The sequence below is a fragment of the Anabrus simplex genome, chromosome 9, assembly GCF_040414725.1.
Source record: "Anabrus simplex isolate iqAnaSimp1 chromosome 9, ASM4041472v1, whole genome shotgun sequence".
Classification (NCBI taxonomy): domain Eukaryota; kingdom Metazoa; phylum Arthropoda; class Insecta; order Orthoptera; family Tettigoniidae; genus Anabrus; species Anabrus simplex.
In genome coordinates, this window is record NC_090273.1 from 106898837 (window position 1) to 106922476 (window position 23640).

Below are 23640 nucleotides of genomic sequence, written 5' to 3' on the forward strand. Positions count from 1 at the left end.
CCAGGCCTCATCTGAAAAGAACACAAGCTGTGGGTCGAATAAACTATCATTCAATGATACGAGATACCACTCACAATATCTCACTCTTGTGGCTGGATCAGCAGGTTTTAAACAACGGGCCCGTGTAAACCTGTACAGTTTGATGTGTAACAGCTTTGTAGCTCTTTGTGCAGAAGAAACCGAAATCCCTTACTTGTTGTGCTAATTTTGTAAGTGATTTATTCGGTGACCGTTGATGATTCGCACCAATGTCATCTACCTTTACCTCTGTTAAAACTGTTCATGTGCACGCATGTTTTTTTATTGAGCACTGAGCCAGTAGTTTCAAATTTATTTACAATTATGTGAATCTGTGCTCATGAAGTGGACATTTCACCAGGAAATTGCTGAACAAATGCATCGCGTACCTGTCAAGCCAACCTGTACTTAAAATAATTTTTACATATGAAAATGCAGTGTTGCAATGATAACTGTCTCACAAGAGGACAAATTGGGGCAAATATTCATTTATAGGAAGGGGAGCTAGGGATTGGAATAACTTACCAAGGGAGATGTTCAATATATTTCCAATGCCATTGAAATCATTTAAGAAAAGGCTAGGAAAACAACACATAGGGAATCTGCCACCTGAGCGACTGCCCTAAATGCAGATCAGTATAAAGTGAAAATTGAAAAAAAAAAAATGTTAACAGCTGAGATTCATACTGGCTACTGATGCTAGGCTGAACATGTGCACGCTCCTTAAAAGGTCAAGAACTATGCGCACACCTCCTGTGCAGTTGCTTAGGTCTCGGAGAGTAGAAACGCCGCTGGAATGTCTGGGTTTATAAGAAAGACCCTGTGGTTGTTGCTGTTGAAATCCTATGGATTAAATTTCTCTCAGATGAGTCTCTGTAGGATTATCTCCATCAATGGAGACTTACCCTGACAGGCATAGCAGTATACTGATCAATTTTATATAGCAACGGTAACTTCATAAGGCCAAAAAACGAAACTTCAATCCAAAGGTCATAGTAACTTCACATTACTGTCTTAAAAGATTATTAATGTGGTTATTTATTAATGAAAAACACGCACATAAGTGCAATAACTTGTTTACTCAACGTAAAATGGCACAAGGTTTATATATTTCATGGAATATATAGTAACAGGGTAAATGCTAAGGCGTTCCCCACAAGCGAAGTGCAACTCTTGTGATGCTGGACGACCAGTAACCAAATACATCAAGATAGCGACCATCAATGTAGTGACACTAACAAGGAAAGTGGAAGAAATTGTAGATTTTATGGTTGACAAAGATATAGCATTGCTGGGAATCATTGAGACCAATTGGAAAGGAAAAGGTGAGAGGAAACCAAAGAAAGGATACACCTTATACTATAGTGGAGGAAGAGAAGCCAAAAATGGTGTAGATCAATTAGAAAAGACCTAAAGGAATACCTAGAATTGGTGGAAAACATAAATGTCAGGTTGATTAAGGTCAGATTGAGACTTGAAACTGATGTTACAGATATAATTCAAGGGTATGCTCCACAAACAAGAAATGCAGATATGGATCTAGAGGAATACCTTCAATATCCGGAAGGCTATATACAGGATAAACAAGTTGTGATTATAGGAGATATGAATGACCAAGTAGGTCAGGAAGGAAGAGATGAAGAGATTATACATCCATTTGGATATGGGAAGAGAAACAAGGCTAGAGATATTTTGGTAACTTTTATAGAAGAAATGAGCTGATCTTTGGTAACACATGGTTTTGAAAGAAAAACAGTCAGAAGATAACAAGATATAGTTGTGATAACAAAATCAAAACTCTGATAGATTACATTTTGATCGAGAAAGGTAACAGGAAAATGTTGGTAGATGTAACAGCCCTCCCAAGTGAATCTTTCGAAGGAGATCACCGAGTTGTGATAGCTAAGTTGAAGATGGGAAAGATACAAAAGATGACTGAGATTAGGCAGAGAAAGCTAAGGGTGTGGAAATTGCAGGAGAAAGAAATAAATGAAGAGTTCCAGACACACATTAAAACAAGTATATCTAAGGAAGACATCAGAAGGGTTGAAGAAGAATGGGCATACTTTAAAACAGCCATGGTGGAGTCTGCAGAAAAGACCTGTGGAATAATATCAAGAAGGAAGAAAGATCCAGAAACACCCTGGTGGAATGACAAGGTAAAATATATAGTTAAAAGGAAGAAACAAGCTTTGAAAAGATGGCTGAGAAACAATGCAAAACAGAATACAGGCACTGCAAGGAGGAGTGGTCCAAGGTGGTTCAAGAAGAGAAAAAGAAATGCTGGCAAAAATTCACTGAATCTCTGCAAGAAGATACAACTGGAAGCAAAAAGATCTTATTCTAGTGGATTAAAAAGAAGAAAAACCCAGGTGAAGGTGCTAACTTCATTAAAAATGAACAGGAGGAAGTGATGACACAGAAGCAGGATATATTGCAGAGGTGGCGAAAATACTTCGAACAGCTTTACAATGTGCAAAATACCTTGGTACAAGGAGAAATTGAAGAACCAGATTTAGTGCAGATGGAAGATAAGGAAAACAAGGTGTCCATGGCAGAGATTGAATGGGCCACTAAAAGAATGAAATGAGGCAAGGCAGTTGGAACTGACGAGGTCACCATAGAAATGATAATAGCAGCAGGAGCAGTTGGTCTACAGTGGTTGTATAGACACTTCAGAGTGATATGGAGAGAAAAGAATGTTCCAAAAGAGTGGACAAAAGGGGTCATTATACCAATTTTCAAGAAAGGAGACAGGAAGCAATGTGAAAATTACAGGAGTGACATTGATACCTCATACAGTTAAGACCCTTCAAAGAATCTTGGATAAATGAATAAGAGAAAGAATAGAGGGAAACTTGGCAGAACACCAGTATGGATTTAGAAGAGGCAGGTTCACATTTCACCCAATATTTACATTGCATCAAATGATGGCAAGGTATTGGGAATATGGAAAGGACATGGTAGTAATGATTCTAGATACTGAAAAGGCATATGACTGTGTCCCAAGGAATTTGGTATGGAAAACATTGACAGATGCACAGATGGGAATGAAACAATGCAGATGGTAATAGCATTGTATCAAAATTGCAAAAGCTGTGTTAGAACCAAAGTGGGACAAACTGAATGGTTCACAGTTGAGACAGGCTTAAGACAGGGAAGTGTATTGTCTCCGTTACTCTTCATTATCATCATGGTTAGAATTCTACATAATATCAAGGAGAAGATGATGGGCAAGTAAGTAAAGTCTATGCTCTTTGCTGATGACATTGTAGTTTGGGGAGATAATGAAGAGGAAGTACAGACACAAGTTGATTTATGGAATGAGGAGATGAAAAATTTTAGAATGAAGATTAGTACTGCAAAAAGTAAGACTTTGATCATGACGAGAGGTAACAGAAAATCCACGGGAGTGATAAAAATAGGATACGAACCTCTTGAAGTAGTGAAATTTTTTAAATATTTGGGCAGCGTGATGTCACAAGATGGAAATTTGGATGGAAAAATGGATTTAAGAATACAGCAGTCTGCAAATTTCTACCAGTGTGTGAGAGACATTGTATGGAACAAAGATGTGCCAATGAAGTGTAAGAAGGTTTCACACTCGTCCTATTATGAACCTATACTGACCTATGCTTCAGTAGCCTGGACATTGACTAAGCAGAACCAAAATAAGATACAAGCAGCTGAAATGAGGTTCTTGAGGAGCATACAGGGAAAGACAAGATGAGATAGAATATGAAATGAGGAAATAAGGAGAAGCGTGGGAGTGTGTAAACTTCAAGAAGAAACTGATATAGCAAAGCTAAAATGGTTTGGACACATGATGAGAATGCCAGGAGAGAGAATACCAAAGAGAACATTCATGGATACAGAGACTGGAAAGAGGCCTAGGGGACGGCCTAGAATGAAATGGAGGAGCTCTGTTGTGGACTGTATTGCAAATAGAGGAGTTGATAGCAGTAAAGTACTCAAAGAGGAATGGTGGAAAGATCGAGTAAGGTTGAGGGCTTTGGTACACAACCCTAGAGAGAATCTGGAAGAAGAAGAAGAAGAAGAAGAAGAAGAAGAAGAAGAAGAAGAAGAAGAAGAAGAAGAAGAAGAAGAAGAAGAAGAAGAAGAGATGTAAAAAAAAAAAAAAGGTTAGGACAAGTGAAGTCTGCATTGCACTCACAAAAAAAGAATTCAAATAATAAAATTCATAGCCACCAAAAAAACACACATGAGTGCAATAACTTGTTTACTCAACTTAAAACAGCACAAGGTTTATATATTTCAGGGAATATATAGTAACAGGGTAAAATGGCTAGAACAAGTGAAGTCTGCACTGTACTTACAAAAAAGATATTCACAGAATATAAATATTATTCATAGCCATCAAATACTCCTTCCCCAGTGACATCAGCATACTATACTTCTTGGGAACCTGATCAAGTAGTCTTGGCTTGTGGCTGTGTGGCTGGCGTGGATAATTCCAGGAGTGGTGGGGTTTGATGAGGTGGTATGGAATAGCGATACAACCATCACTTTTGGTTGTGTCAGGTAGCACAAAGGTGGCTTCTGTCTGTCTCTGCTAACAGTTTTTTTACTTGCTGGCAATAACTATCAGAAGAAAATAATGTTAGAAATTCATAAATTTATAAAAACTCCTACTTTTCTGAGGACATTCCAAGTGTATGCTTGAAAATAAGGGGCCGGCTCACTGAAATCTGTCCAGCAATTTTCTCACAATATCCGTTACTGGAAAACCGTTTATCGAAACTTGATTCATGTTTCCATCCCAAAATTTTATTGAATTCATGAGGTAAATCTGGGGAAAATCTACACTCAGATTTTTGCTATCAGTGGTGGGATGGAAACCTCTGGTTTTAGAATTGTGAAGCCTTTTTAGTACTACTGCAGAGCATGAGTAACATGTTAAGGTAGGAAAATGGATTATTTTGTTTTGTACTTCAAATAGTACCTCATTAGATCCAATTTGGAATCCTTTACTTGATATCTAAATCCTTATTGCCTGTTTTCTACAACATCCCCTTCACATTTGGATAAGTGATTTTCATACCATAAATGAATTAATGAATCCAGTTCAGGATACTCCTAGTGTTACTTAATTGTGAGTCCCAACATTTCTAAGGTTACCTCTCAATATACTGTACGTAATGAATTCAATGAATGAAAGTGATCCTGTATTGATATGAGAATGTTCTACAACCTGTTACCTAGCTTTAAATTCAATCTCATTCTTGTTTTCTACTCTAAACTATATTTTCCTATTCTATTATCAAGCACTGTGAAGGAAAATATGGGAAGGATGAGAGATGGAAGAATAAGTTGAGTTTAAATAATTATCCTTTCTTACTTTGCATGTATGAGACGTCTATGGAATGTAAAGTTACAATGACTAGTATTCGTTTAAAAAAAATTGACAAAATGTCCACTACAAATTATTTATTGGTACTTGCTTTATTTTTCAAACACTTGTTAACTCTGGATACAGTACTAGCTTCTGTATAGCGTTCTGTTGCCTGTTGGAAGAACCATATTTCCACTTCATTCCTGATCTCTTCATTGTCAAGGAAGTTTTGCCTTGCAAGTGGAAGTGCATTCACGACCTGTTTCCCCAATTCTCTGAAAAAGTTCATCAGTCATCACAGATGGTCTACTGATCCAGGATTCATCATGAATATTGATCCTGCCTTCTGAGAATTCACAGCACCACTTCGTTACATGTTGTCCACTTATGATGTTTCCATTAATGGGATTAATTGCTCTGTGAATATCTGCTGGGCACTTGCTTCTACCATGAAGAAAATCTATGACAGAGCGCACTTCATATTTGGCGGGATTCTGAATCCGCGCCGCCATTCTTAATACTAGACTCCAAGCAGCAACGAGGAATGGCCACAAGAGAAAAACAGAGATGAAGATCAAAACCAGTATAGCCAATGTCTGCACTAAAATATTACCTGTCCCCTGTACTTTCTGGGTATGACATATTTATCATGCATCTGTTCTCACTGCTAAAGATAAATACAGCACAATAACACTTGTTTCTCTAGGATGCTATTATGCTATTGTTTATGAGTGGTTCTTTTCTTACAGCCATGAATCATTTAATCTTTTTATTTTATGTCCCTCTTTTTCATTGTTACTTGATATTTTCAATAAGATTCAGTAACAGCACAAGTTACTTGGGATTGTTTAGAATCAATAAGGGAATTTTTCGATCACATGATGTTAGTACAATGTTATGGCATATACATCCCCGAACTTTAGCACGTGCAACTACTATCTGTAGAGAATTTTAAAAAAGTTGGGTAAACAGGAACAATCTGTTTACTGTTATGAAACTTAAAGTATAAAGGCAAAAATCAAAAGAATTATGTTTTGAGTAAATTCAAATTTCATTAAAAAATGTCATGAATGCATGTGGACATCAGTCTGACATCTACAACATACTTCCTATGAAGCAAAAAGAATATTGCACTCAACTGTAATTGAGGGCCAAAATTAAATTCTTGTATATTGAAGCAACTCCAAGTAATGACAGATTTACAAATCAAAAGAGTAATTATCTTTTATGAACTATGTTGAAACCCTTATTTACAACTGGCATGGGAACCAAATGTTTGAATGCTGAATTGCAGAAATGACAAGAGTGTGATTACTGATTAGAGTAGTGGTCGTGATGGTGGTGGCAGTGGTGATTAGTGTTTTTGAAGTAAAAGTACATAAAGTATATCTTGGTAACCATACTATTTTAACAGAAGAGAAAAGTGAGGTACAGTCCTTTGAAGAAAGAAGGTATTGGGAAAAGGAAGTCCCACAAAGGCCATGAAAACTGAAGACCCCCATAGGTCTTGCAAATCTAACACCGTTAGAGTCACAAGAAAATAGGAGTTGACCAAGTGAGATTGGAAAGGAAAGATGAACGTGAGGAGTCTTGCACAAGTAAGAAGAAGAAATGTCAGACGTGGCTAGGCCTCCTTCCCATACTTCCAAGTTGAGGACTCCTGGTGTTTCTCTTTTAGTTGCCTTCTATGACAAGTAGGGAATTACTTGGATGTATTCTACCAACAAGGAGAAGCTGGGAACATTAGAAAAAATACACTAAAGGAAGGTAAACCTAAAACTGAGGTACACAGGGACCTTATTATACCAATGAGTTATGACAAGAGATAGGTATATTTTTACTGAGTTTGTATTTTATACTTTTACTTCCTGTTTTTTTTTTTTTTTTTGAATAGCATTGTTATACTGTATTATAACTGATAACTTTTCTATCATACTTGTTTTCTCCTCCTCAGGTATGAATATGTTCTTCTTGTATGGCTATCAGGACTACTGCTGTTCGAGCTTACCAATCCTAGTGACAAAAGTGGCCTTGGCTGGGTAAAAGTAGCTGTTCTACTGTTTGGAATCTTTGGTGTGGCTCTCCATCTTCTGGGCTTCATGTTTGTAAGCAAGCCACACTGGGTGACTCTTATGTACCTGAGAAACCAGCTATTTGCTCTTTCTTTCCTCCTTGCGTGTGTACAGATCTTGGACTTCTTATCATTTCACCATTTGTTTGGACCATGGGCTATTATTATTGGAAATCTAATGAAGGACCTTGCTAGATTTTTAGCAGTGTTGGCAATATTTGTGTTTGGTTTCTCAATGAACATTGTTGCTCTGAATCAACCATTTCTTACGGATGAATTCCTCGCAAAACCTGGTGTAAGGAAGAATTACACTGGATTGTTTGCTGAAGGTAAGGAAAGACAAAAAAGACCTTCAATATCTCATCTACATTTTATTTAAAGCTATTATCCATTAAAAGAATAAATTTAAGTATCAATCCTCTTTTCAAACCTGATTCAGTGTTCAAAGTTTGTCTACCATTATTTCCTTCTTCTTCCGATTACTGTATTCAAAATGACACCAAACTGTATGGAATATACAGAAAACAACACAGTTCAACCCAAAAGAAGAACAAAATAACTCTATACATAGTGGAAGCTTCACTTTGTCTAACATTTTTTAGTTGTTCTTTATGATGTGTAAATTAACTTTGCATTATATTTTATTCAATATTTTCTATAATTTGAACTTTGCACCAGATGCATCACATATACAGTACCATCATACAATCATAGTGCTATATTGCATTGTACTTGAGATGTTGACCAAGTAACATATGCATGATGAATCTAGTATTTATTAAACACTCATATATCAAAATGAGCTTGTAATCTGCAGGCCTTCAGGCTGAGCAGCGGTCGCTTGGTAGACCAAGGCCCTTCAAAGGCTGTAGTGCCATGGGATTGGTTGGTTTTATATAAAAATGAACACTATTAGCAAACTTTGATAGACATTCCTAACAGAAGAACAAACAAGTGATCAAGTCTTGCTTTATTTTCTCTTGCAAAATATATATTATATATATATATATATTTTTTTTTTTTAATTGCTGAAAAACAAATTATCAGGTTTGCCAATGAGAAACAATCAGAATTGTAAAATAATATTATCATGAAGGAAAAATAGAATGAAATAGAAAGTGTTAACACCAGTTAAAATAAAACATCTACTGTAAATTGATACCCGATAATGAGACACAAGCTACGGTACTCTTTCTAATACAAAGCTATTTCTTAACATTCTGCTGAATGAAACTGGTGTGACACACCATGGGCAATCTCCCATCAACTTTCATCCCTATTCCAAAGAAAATGATGACTAAATCTCATGTGGATTTTAGAATCATAAGTTTAATGAGCCATATTCTCAAAATCTTCCTAAAAATAATATATGTAAGAATATATAGCAAATGTGAATCATCACAGGGAACCAAGAATGAGTTAGCTGGAAAATTTATAATGTCCAATAACGGACCATTATATTGGCACTACAGGTTTCTATTCAACCAAACAGTACTGAGAATGACATTTTCTCCCATGAAGTGACACTCGTCGTACAATGATGCGAATCATCTGTCAATACCTACATATGTATTTGCACCATAGTGTGTATTTTTAACCTTTTTTCATCTTTTTAACATTATATGTCATCAACTTTAAACAATAAGTGATCTATACTACAAGAGTTCAAGAGCATCCAAAACCATTTTAAATATCATCATCACAAGCACAGACTAATTTTACCAAAACAAACTGACAAGATTTTAAGTGCACACATTGAAAATCTTTTTTATGCTTCGGCTAATTAGTCTTTAAAATATTCATGGTTATATGGCTCAGGATAGTCCCATGCTGGGCTGAAACTATATATGATTGTGTACGAAAGCCAAAATAAAGTTTATGGGTGGATGTAGTGATGAGTTTGAAATAAATACAGGTGTATGTGAAGGTGATGGCCTCTCCCCTTTACTGTTTAACTGTGTTCTTGAAAACATTGTCAGAGGATGGAGAAAAACAGGTACACCATGTCACGACTAGGACCAAAAATTAATTTATGACAAATATCAAAACTGCTCCATCTGAACATACCATGGATATTAATAAAATTGCAAGAGTAAAGGAATTGAAGTATTTAGGTGAATGGATCACTGAAAATGGCAATGAAAATAAATCAGTAGCTTCAAGAATTCAGAAAATGGAAATTGCTTTTCAATACACAAAGAATGTTTATAACAAAAAAATGTTTGTCCTGGAACAGTAAAATTCATCATTACTTAAGCGATCAAACCTGAAGCTCTTTATGGTTTAGAAATACTCAGTTTATAACATAAAAATTTAAAGGAACAGTTAGAGATTAGAGAAAGGAAAATCATGAAAAAAGAAATATATTACAAATATATTACAAATATTACAAAACATCTAAACTTACTGATACAATGAAACTGTGATGAATTCAATTTTTAAGCCGTTTGGAAAGAACGAATAACAACAGACTTACTTATCGAATATACAAATGTTTACAAATCAAATGTATGAGATCAAAATGGTATAAGCAAGTAGAGAAAGACCTCACTAAATTAGGGTCATCAAATCTACAGAATAAGAATATAATTAGGAAAATTGTTCACACAAGGGGATTTGAGGAAAACGAGAAGAAACATACACAACGTACTTAGTCGGAGAAACAGAAATCACAACAGTCGATGAAAATGAAGAACTATTGGACAAGGAGAAAAGCTCAACAAATGTTGATTCTGCATGGTCCTAAGTGACCCATTCATGGTGATAAAGAAGAAGAAGAAGAAGAAGAAGAACTGGATACTAATATATCTCCATATGAACATAATACCTCACTGTTTCTGCACTTGTTATGTGTTCAAAACATGACTGCGACAAAGACTGGCACCCTTAAAAACAATGGTTACTTTTGATGTAAACATGTGACCACACAATCATGTGTCAGACTGACATTATAGAACATGCACAGAGCTATATGGCATGAGAAAGAAGAAAGGTTTGCTGTTAGCAGGCTTGCCCTCCCATCATGGAACACCTCTAGTATCTGTTCTCAAACAATATCAGACTAAAACAATCCAAGCTGACAATAGGATGGCTTTCTTGGCACTGCAGTGTAGTACATAATAATGTCTATTTCTTGACTTTATTAGCTAGTAAGACATTTTAGAGAAATCTAAGAACAATCTTTGATGATAATTTGTTCTTCTTTGGTTCTTTTTCAGTTCGACTGAGTCCAATCGAAGCATTTGAGATGCTAATTTTTGCTGTGTTTGGCATGACAACTGTGGATAACATCCAGAAGAGAAATAACCCATCAAACAATCAGCCTCCTTGGACAACATATTTATTTAAAAGTATGTTTATGATTTATATGTTGGTATCAGTGGTTGTACTTATCAATCTCCTGATTGCCATGATGAGCGATACCTACCAGCGCATCCAAGCACAGTCTGATATCGAGTGGAAATATGGATTGGCCAAACTAATCCGTAACATGCATCGAACTACAACTACACCTTCACCACTTAACCTGATCACATCCTGGCTTATGATTCTTTTACGCTTCTGCAAGCAGAAAAGTAAGTTGCCTGCAAAAATAATAATGCACCTAAAACAAAAAATATAAATAGAATGAAATTTCACAAAGGCCTTTTCAGAAGTTTAATTTTAAGTATCTTAGGTTGTGGGTTGGTGTCCGGTTGGCCATTTTTGTTCTGTACTTAACATCCCTTCAATATGTAGTATATGTACTGAACACAACATAATTTGTTGAAAGTTTATTTTGAGTACAATACAGTCATGAAAGTTCAATATTCATAGAAGTGCTATTCATCACACCAGTCTTGTTGTTCATCGTACCACTGCAGTTTATTAGCGATGTGCTGGATTGTCAACAGTAAACTATGGAGGGGTCAACGAGTACATGGTTCAGAATCTAATAAATGGGGACATACTATAATAGCTGACTCAGGGAAATTTGCACCAGTGTTACTACTGCTGTGCCATTAATGGTGTTGCCAGATTGGCAAAGAAACTTTCTGAGATTCAGGAGATAATGGGTTTGAACCACACTGTCGGCAGCCCCAAAGATGAGTTTTCCACGGTTTCCCCTTTTCACACCAGACAAATGCTGGGGCTGTACCTTAATTAAGGCCATGCCAATTTCTTCCCACTCCTAGCTCTTTCCTGTCCCATCATCACCATCTGTATCGATGCAACGTAAAGCTAAATGCAAGAAAAAAATAATCATTCCAAAATAATGATCTTCTCTTGGTAAGGTCTGCTTTTGATGATCAAATTCTTCTCTTTGTGTGTTACACTTTTCTTCTTGCATTCCCTAGATATTCTGGCTACAACAGATGTACTTTGCCCTGCATATCAGATAGTGTTTCTAGAAGACACGTCCCAGTCTTCCATATCGACAATGTGACCTCTGTGAAAGTCGCTGATAAGCCATTATGACTGTCTTACATGAACATAAGACATTATTATCTATTGACAATTAAAGACCTTTCCACTTAACTTTGCAGCCCTTATCACAAAATGACGAGCAGTGATAGGTCCATGGCAATACACTGTCTTACTCGGCTATATTCAATATGCTCAGACAAACCACATTACAATGCCAATAATTTTTCAGTATTACCCACTTTGCCTGAATGGTCATCACAGAAGCCTTTGGCTCAGAAGGTCCCAGGTTCGATTCCCAGTCGGGAAGGGGATTTCAGCCACATCTCCTTAACTCCTCCAACTGATGAATCACCGCACAAAAATGTAAACGCCAATACATCCCTCGGCATGGGATTGGCATCAGGAAGGGCAACTGGACGTGAAACAGGGCAAAGTTCATATGTATGACACAGTTTCCATCTGTGACTCCACCAAGGTGTGAGAAAAGCAGTGAACAAAGAAGAAAATGGGAAGAAGATCCATTATAGACATTGTGCAAAAATATACATCATAGCACAACTTTTGTCAGGTGTTCTGATTTTAGTGAACAGTAGTGTATACATTTTTCACACAGCTAGGATTACTAACCCAGTTTAGAAATCCAAGAATACAAGCTGAGAGGATTTGTTGCATTATAGGAGCAGCAGCAGTTGCTTTGTAGGCCAAGGCCCATTAGGGCTGTAGTGTCATGGGGTTTGATTTGGTTTTTAGGTTCGCTGAAGTGACAATCATGTATTATAAAATCATCAACTTCTGAAATGGTCTTCTAATTTCAAACATAATATAAAGTCAAATTCTTTCAAAGCTTCCAATAAAAAGTCAATTTAAAAAGTATTCGTAGATAGCATGTTGCCTCAGTTGAATAGCAAAGATAAATAATAAATTGAATATCCAAATAAATGCAGTTGCCTGTATAGCTGAGCGATTTGTTTTTTCAAGGTAAAGAAAGATAGCAAGTTACATCCCACTTCTTCTAGAACTTGTAATTGTCGTCACCAAGTGAGTATTCAACTTCATGACCTAAATATTTATATCTTGTTGTTACAGTGACTCGGAAGAAACGACCAAGTTTGGTACAAATGATGGGTATGCAAGGATCAAGGGTTAGTGCAAGAACAAAGATGGGTGCAAAATGGTTGCAGAAAGTAAAGAAAGGTCATCAGGTAGCTCCTAAAGGTACCGGTATGTCCATGTTTATTGAATATGTGTATATTACAGACCTGCATCATATGCAAGGCTTTTTGAAGGAATTCTTGATGAAAGTGCAGGGAACAGCCTAATGGAGATGAGGTGAAGAAGAGGGATTCAATATGAGTTCATGTAGGGATATTACTAGAAAGCAATATTGGATGTTTTCCAGGAAGATACAGGAATTACAAGCAAGAGGGAAGTAGGTAGACTATCAGTTTATCAAATGCTGAGGGGAATTCAGTAATATAGAGCTGCTCTCTGTACCACTTTCAAATAACATAACAGAAATAATACCAAGAAGGGTGGTAATTCCCTTCTTTACTGGGTCACAAATACAGTCATATTTGTATCAGTGCAGCAGGCAAAGCAAATCTTCATACCTATGTCTATGTCAAATAGTGGTACTTTGTTATTAAAAGTAAAGATCACATTCAGATACAGATATTACTAGCACTAACAGGTAAAAAAACTCATCCTGCCCATTGAGTTTAAGTAATGAAAGCAAAGAAGGTGAAATTGGATCAACTGAGTTTCTTGAGATACTTTTCAGAAATATCACGGGCTTAAATAGAAAGAATAACAAACCTAAACAGGGTTGTTCAAAATGAGAATACAACAATCCATGTTAAATACTTGATTTAAAAAAATCCCTTGTCATTCTTGCAGAAAATTACCTTAGACTGGCATTAAGGATAATAAATATACGGTATGTTTGAGAATGTGATATGAAGCCCAACTTAGATATACTGTATCTAAAAATATGAAAAATTTTCTGAATCTAAAATAAGAAACTCCTTCTTCCCTATTACAAAGAATGTTCAAAAGTAATGTACTTCAATGAAAAGTTATATTTATGGCTTTGGTACTAGTATTTAGTTTTAAGAAAGTGAGATGTCCAAAGGCCTGATGTCCTAGGCTACTGCTACTAAGGCATAAGATAATGAGATAATACAAGGTTAAACATGAAAGATGTAGCAAAGAGATACAAAAGATACATTTGTACAAGAAGATAGTGGAATAACTGAGGTCATTCTTGAATGGGAGGATCCAAGGGATAGAGCAGTAAGATTAATGGGATGAGCAGGTCACCAGGAAATAAATATGTATCCCTGCTGTTTCTCATGTACGAAAATGATATAAAAAAGTGATTCTCAATTTCTTGTTGCTCTTGTCAACCATTGACATACACAAGATTTTTGCACCCCTCTCCAGTTGTTAGGAAATTGTTATTCTTTAATTTTTACATATTCTTAATGTATGTATGTTTAGTCATCGGCCCGAAGGCTGGTTGGATCCTCAACAGCTCTGCCATCAGCTATCATAGATGGCCTCGGCATCACTGAAGAGGCGTACTAGGGAAATGAGGAGTGAGCCAGAAGTGCTATTACATATCAGTCTGCCAAGCCCACTGAAATGCATGCACCAACCAACCCTATGAGCAATAGTTTCACACCATTCATAGCAGGGACTGGCTGCAGAAGGAATGGCATTACTAGTATCGCTCATACCTCAGTCACTTTCATATTGTCAAAGCCAAGCATAAGACAGAGACAGATCAATGAAAGTAACAAAATTGCTCTAGCCTATACCAGAAGACATAGTGCACTGTAAACACTAGGTCCCACCAGCAAAGGCCCATATTCTTAATACATTAACATAAATGTTATTTGTAGAATACATTACTATAAAATCCAATAACAAGGGTATATATATTCTCTCTCTCTTTTTTAACTATGGTAGGAACTCATATTGTGACACCCCATAGATCATATTCTATATACTGGATATCACAATGCTTGGATTTCAGGACTATGAATATGAAAGAAATCATCTCATGCAAAGCAAGAGTTTATAAATAATGGAAAAAATTTTCACCATAGTTTTGCTATTCTTCTTTAAGTAAGATTTTCTTCTTCATTTCTGAACTCATCACTTGAAGAGCAGTAACTTTGAACTGAATGCCTTACAAATCATATTTATTGCTACCTAATTTCTGTACAGTATTATTTTTAAATTATAACTGAAGACCCAGACTGTTTCTAACTTTTTCCATTTCTAATTTTAGTTTCAAAACTGCTCGATTCTAAGTTTTCCTAGGTAGACAAAGCTTACCAGTAATATGAATATGGAGGTACATAGATTTATTCACAAGAAAACTGAGGACAGAATATGCTAGAATTTAAACCACATTTTAAGGAATATAAAAATAGTTCCACAAGATGGATTATGTACTTCCCTTGTATGACAAGTCTTGGTTACCTCTTTATGAGTGGCATAACTAACTTCCTGCAGTGCTTCAGCAAACATGTAATGGTCTGTGTGGTATTTTACATTGTGAAGGATATCGCTATAGGGGCAGAAGCCAAGGACATGTTTCAACTTCACTGTAGCAACGCTGACAGTTATTACTGTCTAGACTTCCACTGGCAAAGATTGTACCACTGCCACACAGCAAATCATTTTTATTCTTTCTCTCCACTCAGAGCTGGATATTCATTGTGATACCAGATCCATTTGTTTGCAGGCATGTAGTCTTTATACAAGATCACTTCTTTATCTTTGTGTCAACTGACACCACGATTCGGACTCTGACTCTAATTACCTTGTTCAAATGAGGCAAAACAAAATAATAATTCTTATAGCTTTATAAATTATGAATTCAATGTTATCACACAAAAAAGTTTTGTTATTAATTTCTAGGACATTTGTTAATGAACTGAACTTCTTTCCAGAAATGTCAACCAACTTCCTAAAAAGTTTTCATTGAAGAACCAATCCAAACAATATTTGTTTGTCCTAAGTACTTATATAGCTAAGTTCTAATTTAAGAACTCTAATACAAGTAACTTTCATTTTGAGTCTGTTTTTTTCATAAAGTTGTACAGAAATGTTATATTTAAGGGAACATGGAAAGATAAAGTTGATAATTGGTAGTTCATAATTGGATTGAATTCTTGCAGTGTACAGTTCATTAGCTTATAAGGAACAGCAGGTTCAGAGAGCCACCAACCTGGGTCCAATGTTTTAGTAAGCCAGACTCTGCCTGTCAAAGTCAGGACGAATGGTGAGTGAAAGAGGAGTAACACCTATTTGAAAAATGTTGGCTCAGCTGGTAGCAATTTGTACGGTCAACTATTCAGGGTTGCAGGAGAAAATGGTCAATGGTTTTTGAAGGTGAAAGAGAATTTCACATCCCAATGGTAGGAAAAGTGGAAGAACTATCTTCATTTAGCAGCTTCAGAGAAGCAGCTGCAAAAGGCGTCTGTACTCCAGACGAGTGGCCTACACATGCACTTGGCAGCAGGTATAAAATGCCTTCAATGTCAGACAGAGCAGTGCGTCAGTTGGAATATTTCTCAGTTGTATTTATATCATGCAATGCCATTTCAGGATTCAGAACAACAGGCTAGAGTGTTCCTTCAAATGAAGCGCGATGTCCCCATCCAAACGACATGGAAAGTTGACAAGGGCTACTCATTAAGGGACGAGGTGGGCTAAAGAAGCAAGTCCAATTATGCCTTGGCACACTCAACATCATTAACATGACCGGAAGAAGCCGCGAACTGGCCAGTATCCTTAAAAACTACCAAATCGACATTGTGTGTGTTCAGGAGACTACTGTAAGTGGAAAGGAGTGAAGTCAAGGGACATTGTGGAAGGTTTCACAGTTATCTATAATGGCAATAAGTCAACCCAGAATGGAATTGTTGAGGTAATTGGCTAGAATCTGCGAGATAATATACAAGTCGACCGCATATCTGATTGCTTAATGTTGATGAAGATTGACGTCGACCCTTTGAGTCATCTCAAACTCTACAAAACCAATTCCCCCCCACTGACAATGAGAACAACAACTTCTAGGATAGACTTAACACCCACCTGGAGTCAAATGGGCAAGAGTTTAAAGTAGCTGGTGGTGACTTCAGAGGATATGTTGTGTTACCGCAATCGGGATGATACGACTACAAGTAATAATAATACCTGCTACCACTGTGTAACCTCATTGTTACAAACAACCACAAATTAACGCAAAGAGACATGATAATAATAATAATAACGAAGGCATACACGAAATTAAAACCATATGCAAATTAAGCACAGAAAACAAACAGTAACGACCAGGATAACCAACATGACGGCTAAGGAAGGATAGGTGGAAAGCGACTAGGAACCATATCCAGGCGGTGAAAGGTATTGGCAATGCTGAAGAAGCGAAATCAATGGTGATTCCAATTCAATAAGTTTACATAACAATTTAGATGGAAATTAGAACGTAAATAATCAACAAAAAAACAACTTTTAAAAAATAGGAAAATAGTTTCCAAAAATAATTACAGTTTTACAACTACTGAAAGTGATTTTAGAATTTTAAGAAGAGTAAAAAAGGGAAAAGAAATGACAGAATTTTAAAATATATACATTCATTTAGATCAACAATACAACAAGAATAAAAACCTAAACAACAAAATTGAAATAAAGAACCCCATCTTAGTACAATTACCAGAATTAATACAAATGCTTAAGTCTGATATAAATAAATTCTATAAACATTTTAATCCAACAAAAGTTAATGGCTTATTGACACAAACAAACTCAACTCCTCCCCTTACTTCTCCTAGGCAGTCCCCTCCACCATCTACTACAGCCATCAATGCACCGCCTACCTTCACTTCCCCTTCCCACTCTCCGCCAAAACGTAAACTCATCCAAAGTCACTCATATAATACAAGGAGTGCAAACAGAACAACAAATAGTTCTCAAGAGGCTGTGAGTAACACAAGACTATTACGCAGCAGCAGGAAAAGTAAGCGACAATTCTTTTGATAAGAAGTTTATACAGAATTATAATCAAAACCATAAACATATTTTTTATCTTTCATTACAGATATACCAACAAGTTCAATTTGGAAATGTACGAGATCCATTCAAATTCCACCTCACATCAGAAAGTTTTCATTTTACCAACAAGTTTGTTCATAAACAATACTTTCATATTGACAACATAGGATCAATGCCAATACATTTTGTACAAATGTTATTCCAGCAGAAGTACTGAGGACTACATCATCTTCCACAATTTCCAGAACCGTACAAAGGTACAGGGAAACCGGAAGCTTTGCAAGGAGACCAGGATCAAGCCCAAGAAGAGCAACATCGGAGAGATATGACCGCTTCTTACAACTTCAAGTTCTCTGCAACCGACACACTACCACCGTTGACGTACGAAATCGACTCCACCAAGTTCGAGGGATCAATGTTAGTGAGAGAACCATTTGAAGAAGACTGGAAGAAGCAAATCTTCAATCCAAAAGACCTGCTACAGGTCCAGAATTCACCAGAGAGCATCACACAGCTCGACTACATTTCACAAGGGAAAATCTTGGCTGGTCAGTACAACAATGGGATCAAGTGCTTTTCACCGATGAGTCATGATTTGGCCTCCAGTCACCTGACATAAGAGAGAGAAAGTCTGGAGAAGGCCCGGGGAAAAGTATTCCCCTTGCACATTCTCATTCAGAGTGCCTTTTCAGGGTGGTTTTATGATGGCGTGGGCAGGAATCAATACAGCTGCAAGAACAGTTGGGACCTACTGGGGAAAAGAGTCCATCAGGACTATCCAGAGACCCTACATGATCACAGAACGCCCTCCTGGAAGAATGGGAGATGGTTCCTCAACAGGACACTACCGCATTAATCAGGAGCATGCCTGAAAGGTTGAATGAAGTCATTGGTGCAAGACGTGGCAATACACGCTTTTGAAGATGCGAACAGAGATCCCCGAGATCGTCTTAAAGGTCTATGAAGTGAAAGTGTATAACATCAAAACAGAAGTACATTATTTCATGAGCTTACTCAATATTTCCTTGAAATGTGCATCTCTGGCTTAATTTGTTCATAATCGTATTTTCTTTTCATTGTTGGACACTTAGATGGAACTGTACCACAATATTCTATCATAAGATAGTGGATTTAATTTCATAAAAGTGTCATAAATTTAAAATAAATTTCAGTTTTGAAAGAAATTGAAGTGTTGCATTTTTCATGCTGCACAGTGTAGTATTAATCCTTCTAACTTGTTTAAAAAACTGGTAATGTTGCTTTATGGCTAATGGAATATCTCATTTCATCCACTGGAAACTATCAAGTGATTTCCCATGGAGTTCTGAGTTTAGGTCTAATGAGCAGATTTTCCCCAGTTACCAAAACTCAAAAGTTTGTTACGCGGAAGACTATTAAAGGAACACACGCCCAAGTGGCCAAGATCTTGAACCTTTTCTAAACTATCCAACAACTGTAGTTCTATTTCCAGCACCAGCACGATTCTACACTATCCTTCTCTTCCACCTAGCATTCCATTCTTTCAACATCATTTTTTGGAAGTACGAGAATTTTAATACAATTGTTTCTACTTCAAATTAAACAAAACTACAGTCAAATTAAATATGAATTTTTAACATATTGTGGTATTGTACTATCAAGGGACCATTGGAAAAATTAAATTATTCATGCTGCCTCGGAGACTGATTACCTTGGATCGAGTAGGAGTATTTCAGTCGCCTTGACAAAGAATACTGCAATGTATTTGAAACGTCAGCAAACTGTACAGAATGTATAGAAAACAACAACATGGTTCAACCCAGAAGGAGAACTAAATAATTCATGAATTTAAATTTAAATTTGGATGTTTGAAAGCCATAAATTCTACTGTGTAGATACATAGTTGAATTGGTTGTTCAATGGTGAGGATAACACTCATGAGAGACTGATGTAAACATAACTAGAGCTCTGTACGGATGTGGATATCCACGCATTTATCCGCGGGTTTATCCGTGGCAGTGTGGATAATTTTGCTGATAATTTCTAAATAATTATGTTTATTAATTTTCACTTAGGTATGCTCTAGAAATCTCGACAAGCAAGTTTTTCGTACATTTCTTGCGGTTATTTTCACTTGTAGCAAGGTGACCCTTGATATTGGTATGGGAGAATGGTGATGTATACAGAGTCCATAAAGTCGTAAATCTGACCTACAACTAACTGGCTCCTGCCCACAATTAGTGAAAGGAAGGAACAAAGGTTCCAAAAGAGAACCGCTCAATATGTGGGTAGTTGTCGCAAGAAGAAATCTCTCATAAATGTGTCACTGTACGAAGCTGTTGACAGATATCAGGCACATTGTATTAACAGATCTATTCGTTTCAATACTTTGGGTGTAATATAGTCAAATAGTTGCAATATCCACGGATAACCATATGTGGATGAAGGAAGTGCGGATGCGGATAGTATTTTGTATATCCGCACAGGACTCTTAAACATAACTTCCTTTCTCCAACACTAAAAGATACGTCTGACTGATACTTATTGAAATGAGAATACATATTATGGAGAGCTACCTTATAACAAGGGCTTTAGTTAGTGATATAACAATTTAAAGCGCAAAGGAATTCTTATAATTATTCTATTTATAGATAGATGTTTATTTCAATAATTAATTCCAACGAGCCAAAGGCTCATACAGAGAAACTGTACAATGAATAATATATTCAATGGCGGATCTACAAACTCTGATACTTACAATGATGTAATCAGGTGACTTAAACAGTAAAAGTAGAGACATCAGTACAGAAAGTGTAAAAAATAAAATACCGTACCATTCTATAGTTCCTTAATTATATTAAGATACTTAAACTATTTAGTACTACAAGTGAGTAACAATGCAACAGGATTGGCAAAGTAGGTCGGGTGGTTGTTTTAAACATTACCTATTTATATTTGACCTATGATGTTCGTTGAAAGTTATTAAAGTAGGGGCAATTTTACGTCAGCAGGAAGTTTGTTGTATACTTGAATTGCTGAGAATTTACACCTGTTCTTCCCATATTTTGAAGTGTGGATGTGATACAAGGCCAAATCATCTGCATGTCTAGTTTGATACCTATGGTTGTCTGAATTGGTTATTAAAGTAGTGTTGTGAAATATTATGTTTCTTTTTATTTTATACATTAGTATGACAGAATTAAGCTCCGTTATTATACTGAGGGTAAAAGTTTGGTCTGCGTGCAGAGGTCTTTTACTTGGGTGTATAATAGTAAGTTAAACATGTTCCTTATTGCCCTGTTTTGTATCACCATTAGTTCATTCAAGGAAGACTTTTTACAATGTGACCAAATTACACATAAGTACTGCAAGTGGCTATGTACTAGTGAATAATAAATTTGTAGGAGGAGGTGTTTAAGGATTAAATATCTGTCTTTTTAGTAACCCAGCAACTGGGGCGATTTTCTTAGTTATGTATTCAACATGATCATTCCAGGTCAGGTTCTCATCAATAATTAATCCAAGATATTTAACTTTATTTACTTTTTCTATTTCCGTATCATTTATGAGTAATTTGTCACTATTTGAGTGAAGAATTTTCTGTTTTGAAATAATTAGGTATTTAGTTTTCTGCAGATTCATTGTCAATTTGTTACACTGGTACCAGTGTAAGAGAGTGAGTATGTCCTGCTGCATGTTTTCTAAAACTGTGTCCTTACTTTTGCCTGTATAGGAGATACTGGTGTCATCAGTGTATAATGTGATATAGCCATTTAGATTACATGAAGAAATATCATTTATATAAATGAGAAATAAAGTAGGACCTAGTATGGAACCTTGTGGGACACCATGGGTTACATAATTGGCTCCAGCCTTTTCTAATTTTCTTTAGAAAAAATACTATGATCAACAGTATCAAAAGCTTTGGTAAGGTCAATGAATAAGCCTGCTGCAATGTTGTTGTTGTCTACGGTGGATTGTAACGTAATAAGATCAACAGTAGCTACTTCGGTACTAGACCTCTCCCTGAACCCATATTGCCCCTTATAGAAGAAATTCTTTTTGTTTAGAAAAGCCAAAAGTATTTTTTTTTCACAACTGTTTCCATAATTTTGGAAATAATTTATAAAATAAAGATTGGCCTATAATCACTTGGATTTAGTCTATTCCCTTCACAGGGATCACTTTAGCTATCTTTAGCTTATTGGGTATTATACCAGTAGTCAGGGACTTGTTAATGATCTTTTCCCAAATGACAGCAGCACTCCTTCCTTACAGAACATGCTTTCAGGGAGAACTTTCTCCAAGAGGAGAATACTCATTTATTTTTTATAAAACAGACAACTACAGTCAAGAAAAATGAAAAGTGACTTACAGACAGCTTGGAGTACCGGTACTGTAAACAGAATAGTGGTTCAACCTTTGGTTTAATAGCAATGACATTGTGTAATTAATTCCAGCTTTGACACAAAAATGTTGAAAGTTGTTTGATAGGATCATGCAGCTTGGTTTATTGCATTCTATCTTGCTTTGAAAACCAAAAGAGATAAAATGTTTTAGCTCTCTTTTCCTAAGACTCTGAAATCCTCCTCCAAACTACTTTCAAAATATATCGTACTCTTCATTGACTAGTTAATCAATTCATTATAATTTCTTTCTATTCTGCCTCTTTCACAGTGACCTGTCATCATTGTGTTTATCCTATTGTTTGCTTCTTTTGATGTTCCTGTCTTTCTCTATATGATTTAATTGTTTGATCAGTAACTTATCAATTAATGCAACATTTGAGATGAGGATACTATAAAGCGTATATATAAGTCTACTGTTCTCTTTCTTTTCAGATTCTGTTGCTCTAAGTGTTGTACATCTAAGTCCACTAGGATCACAGCTTAGTTTCAACAATGTCCAGAGGATTGAGACTGTAACAGACTGGGAAGCTATTGCCAAGAAGTACCGCATCCTCATGGGAGATATAGATGAACAAGTTGGCAGTTCTGCATCAGATGACGACCTGAATCATGGTGATAATGAATCAAACAATAATAATCCAGAACAATAAGGTTACCTTTGTGTGTTTTATATATACACCAGCAGAAAAACAGCTTAAAATCATCAAGAATCATAAACAGCATTTCTGCAGGTCCTTCCGTGTGCTATAAAAGTTCCTTGAAAGGGGTTTCTGTTCCAGCAAATATTTTTATACTACTCACATTAAAAGTGCATCACTGAAGCAAATATCAGACAAACCACAGGCAAGCGATTTCAATTTTGTGAATAGCATGTCTAGGGATGCAACTATAGAAACACTAGTGTAAGAAACGGATGGTATTTTGGAACAATTATAAAAGAAATATATGTAATGTGTACATATATGTAAATATTTTAATTGAAAAGGTGTGTAATTTATTACTATCAAATCTCTAGAAAGTGCTCTTTATCATGATGTACATTTGTAAATATGAGTATTAATAGAAAGTCTTTGTAAGAAAGAAATGTTATGTATTCTACAGTTAACTCCTGTAAATAAACGTTGCAGTGTTCTATAGAACATTTTACATTTAAAGAAATAATATCCTTGTGCTGTTTGCTTTTTAGTAAATAATTGTATAAGACAAGCCAGATGGTGTCGACCAGCAAGTTACAATGCATCGACATTCTGGATACCATGATTTGTACATTGTGTACATTTGTACATTTGTGTTTTAAACATTGGTGAGACGGTACCATCATTTTAACCTACATG

At 36.0% G+C, this 23640-nt stretch overlaps 1 protein-coding gene across 1 annotated transcript in view; it reads left to right on the top strand.

Annotated features, from left to right (window-relative positions):
• The window catches only part of nompC (no mechanoreceptor potential C), a 653999-nt gene extending 630865 nt beyond the window's left edge, over positions 1 to 23134 (top strand). Inside the window, exons 29-33 of the mRNA XM_068229166.1 lie at positions 3967 to 4143; positions 7326 to 7771; positions 10661 to 11017; positions 12936 to 13064; positions 22739 to 23134. Of these exons, the coding sequence (XP_068085267.1) occupies positions 3967 to 4143; positions 7326 to 7771; positions 10661 to 11017; positions 12936 to 13064; positions 22739 to 22956 (1327 nt within the window). The 3' untranslated portion in view covers positions 22957 to 23134. The remainder of the gene's footprint in view (positions 1 to 3966; positions 4144 to 7325; positions 7772 to 10660; positions 11018 to 12935; positions 13065 to 22738) is intronic.
• Positions 23135 to 23640: the final 506 nt, after the last annotated feature.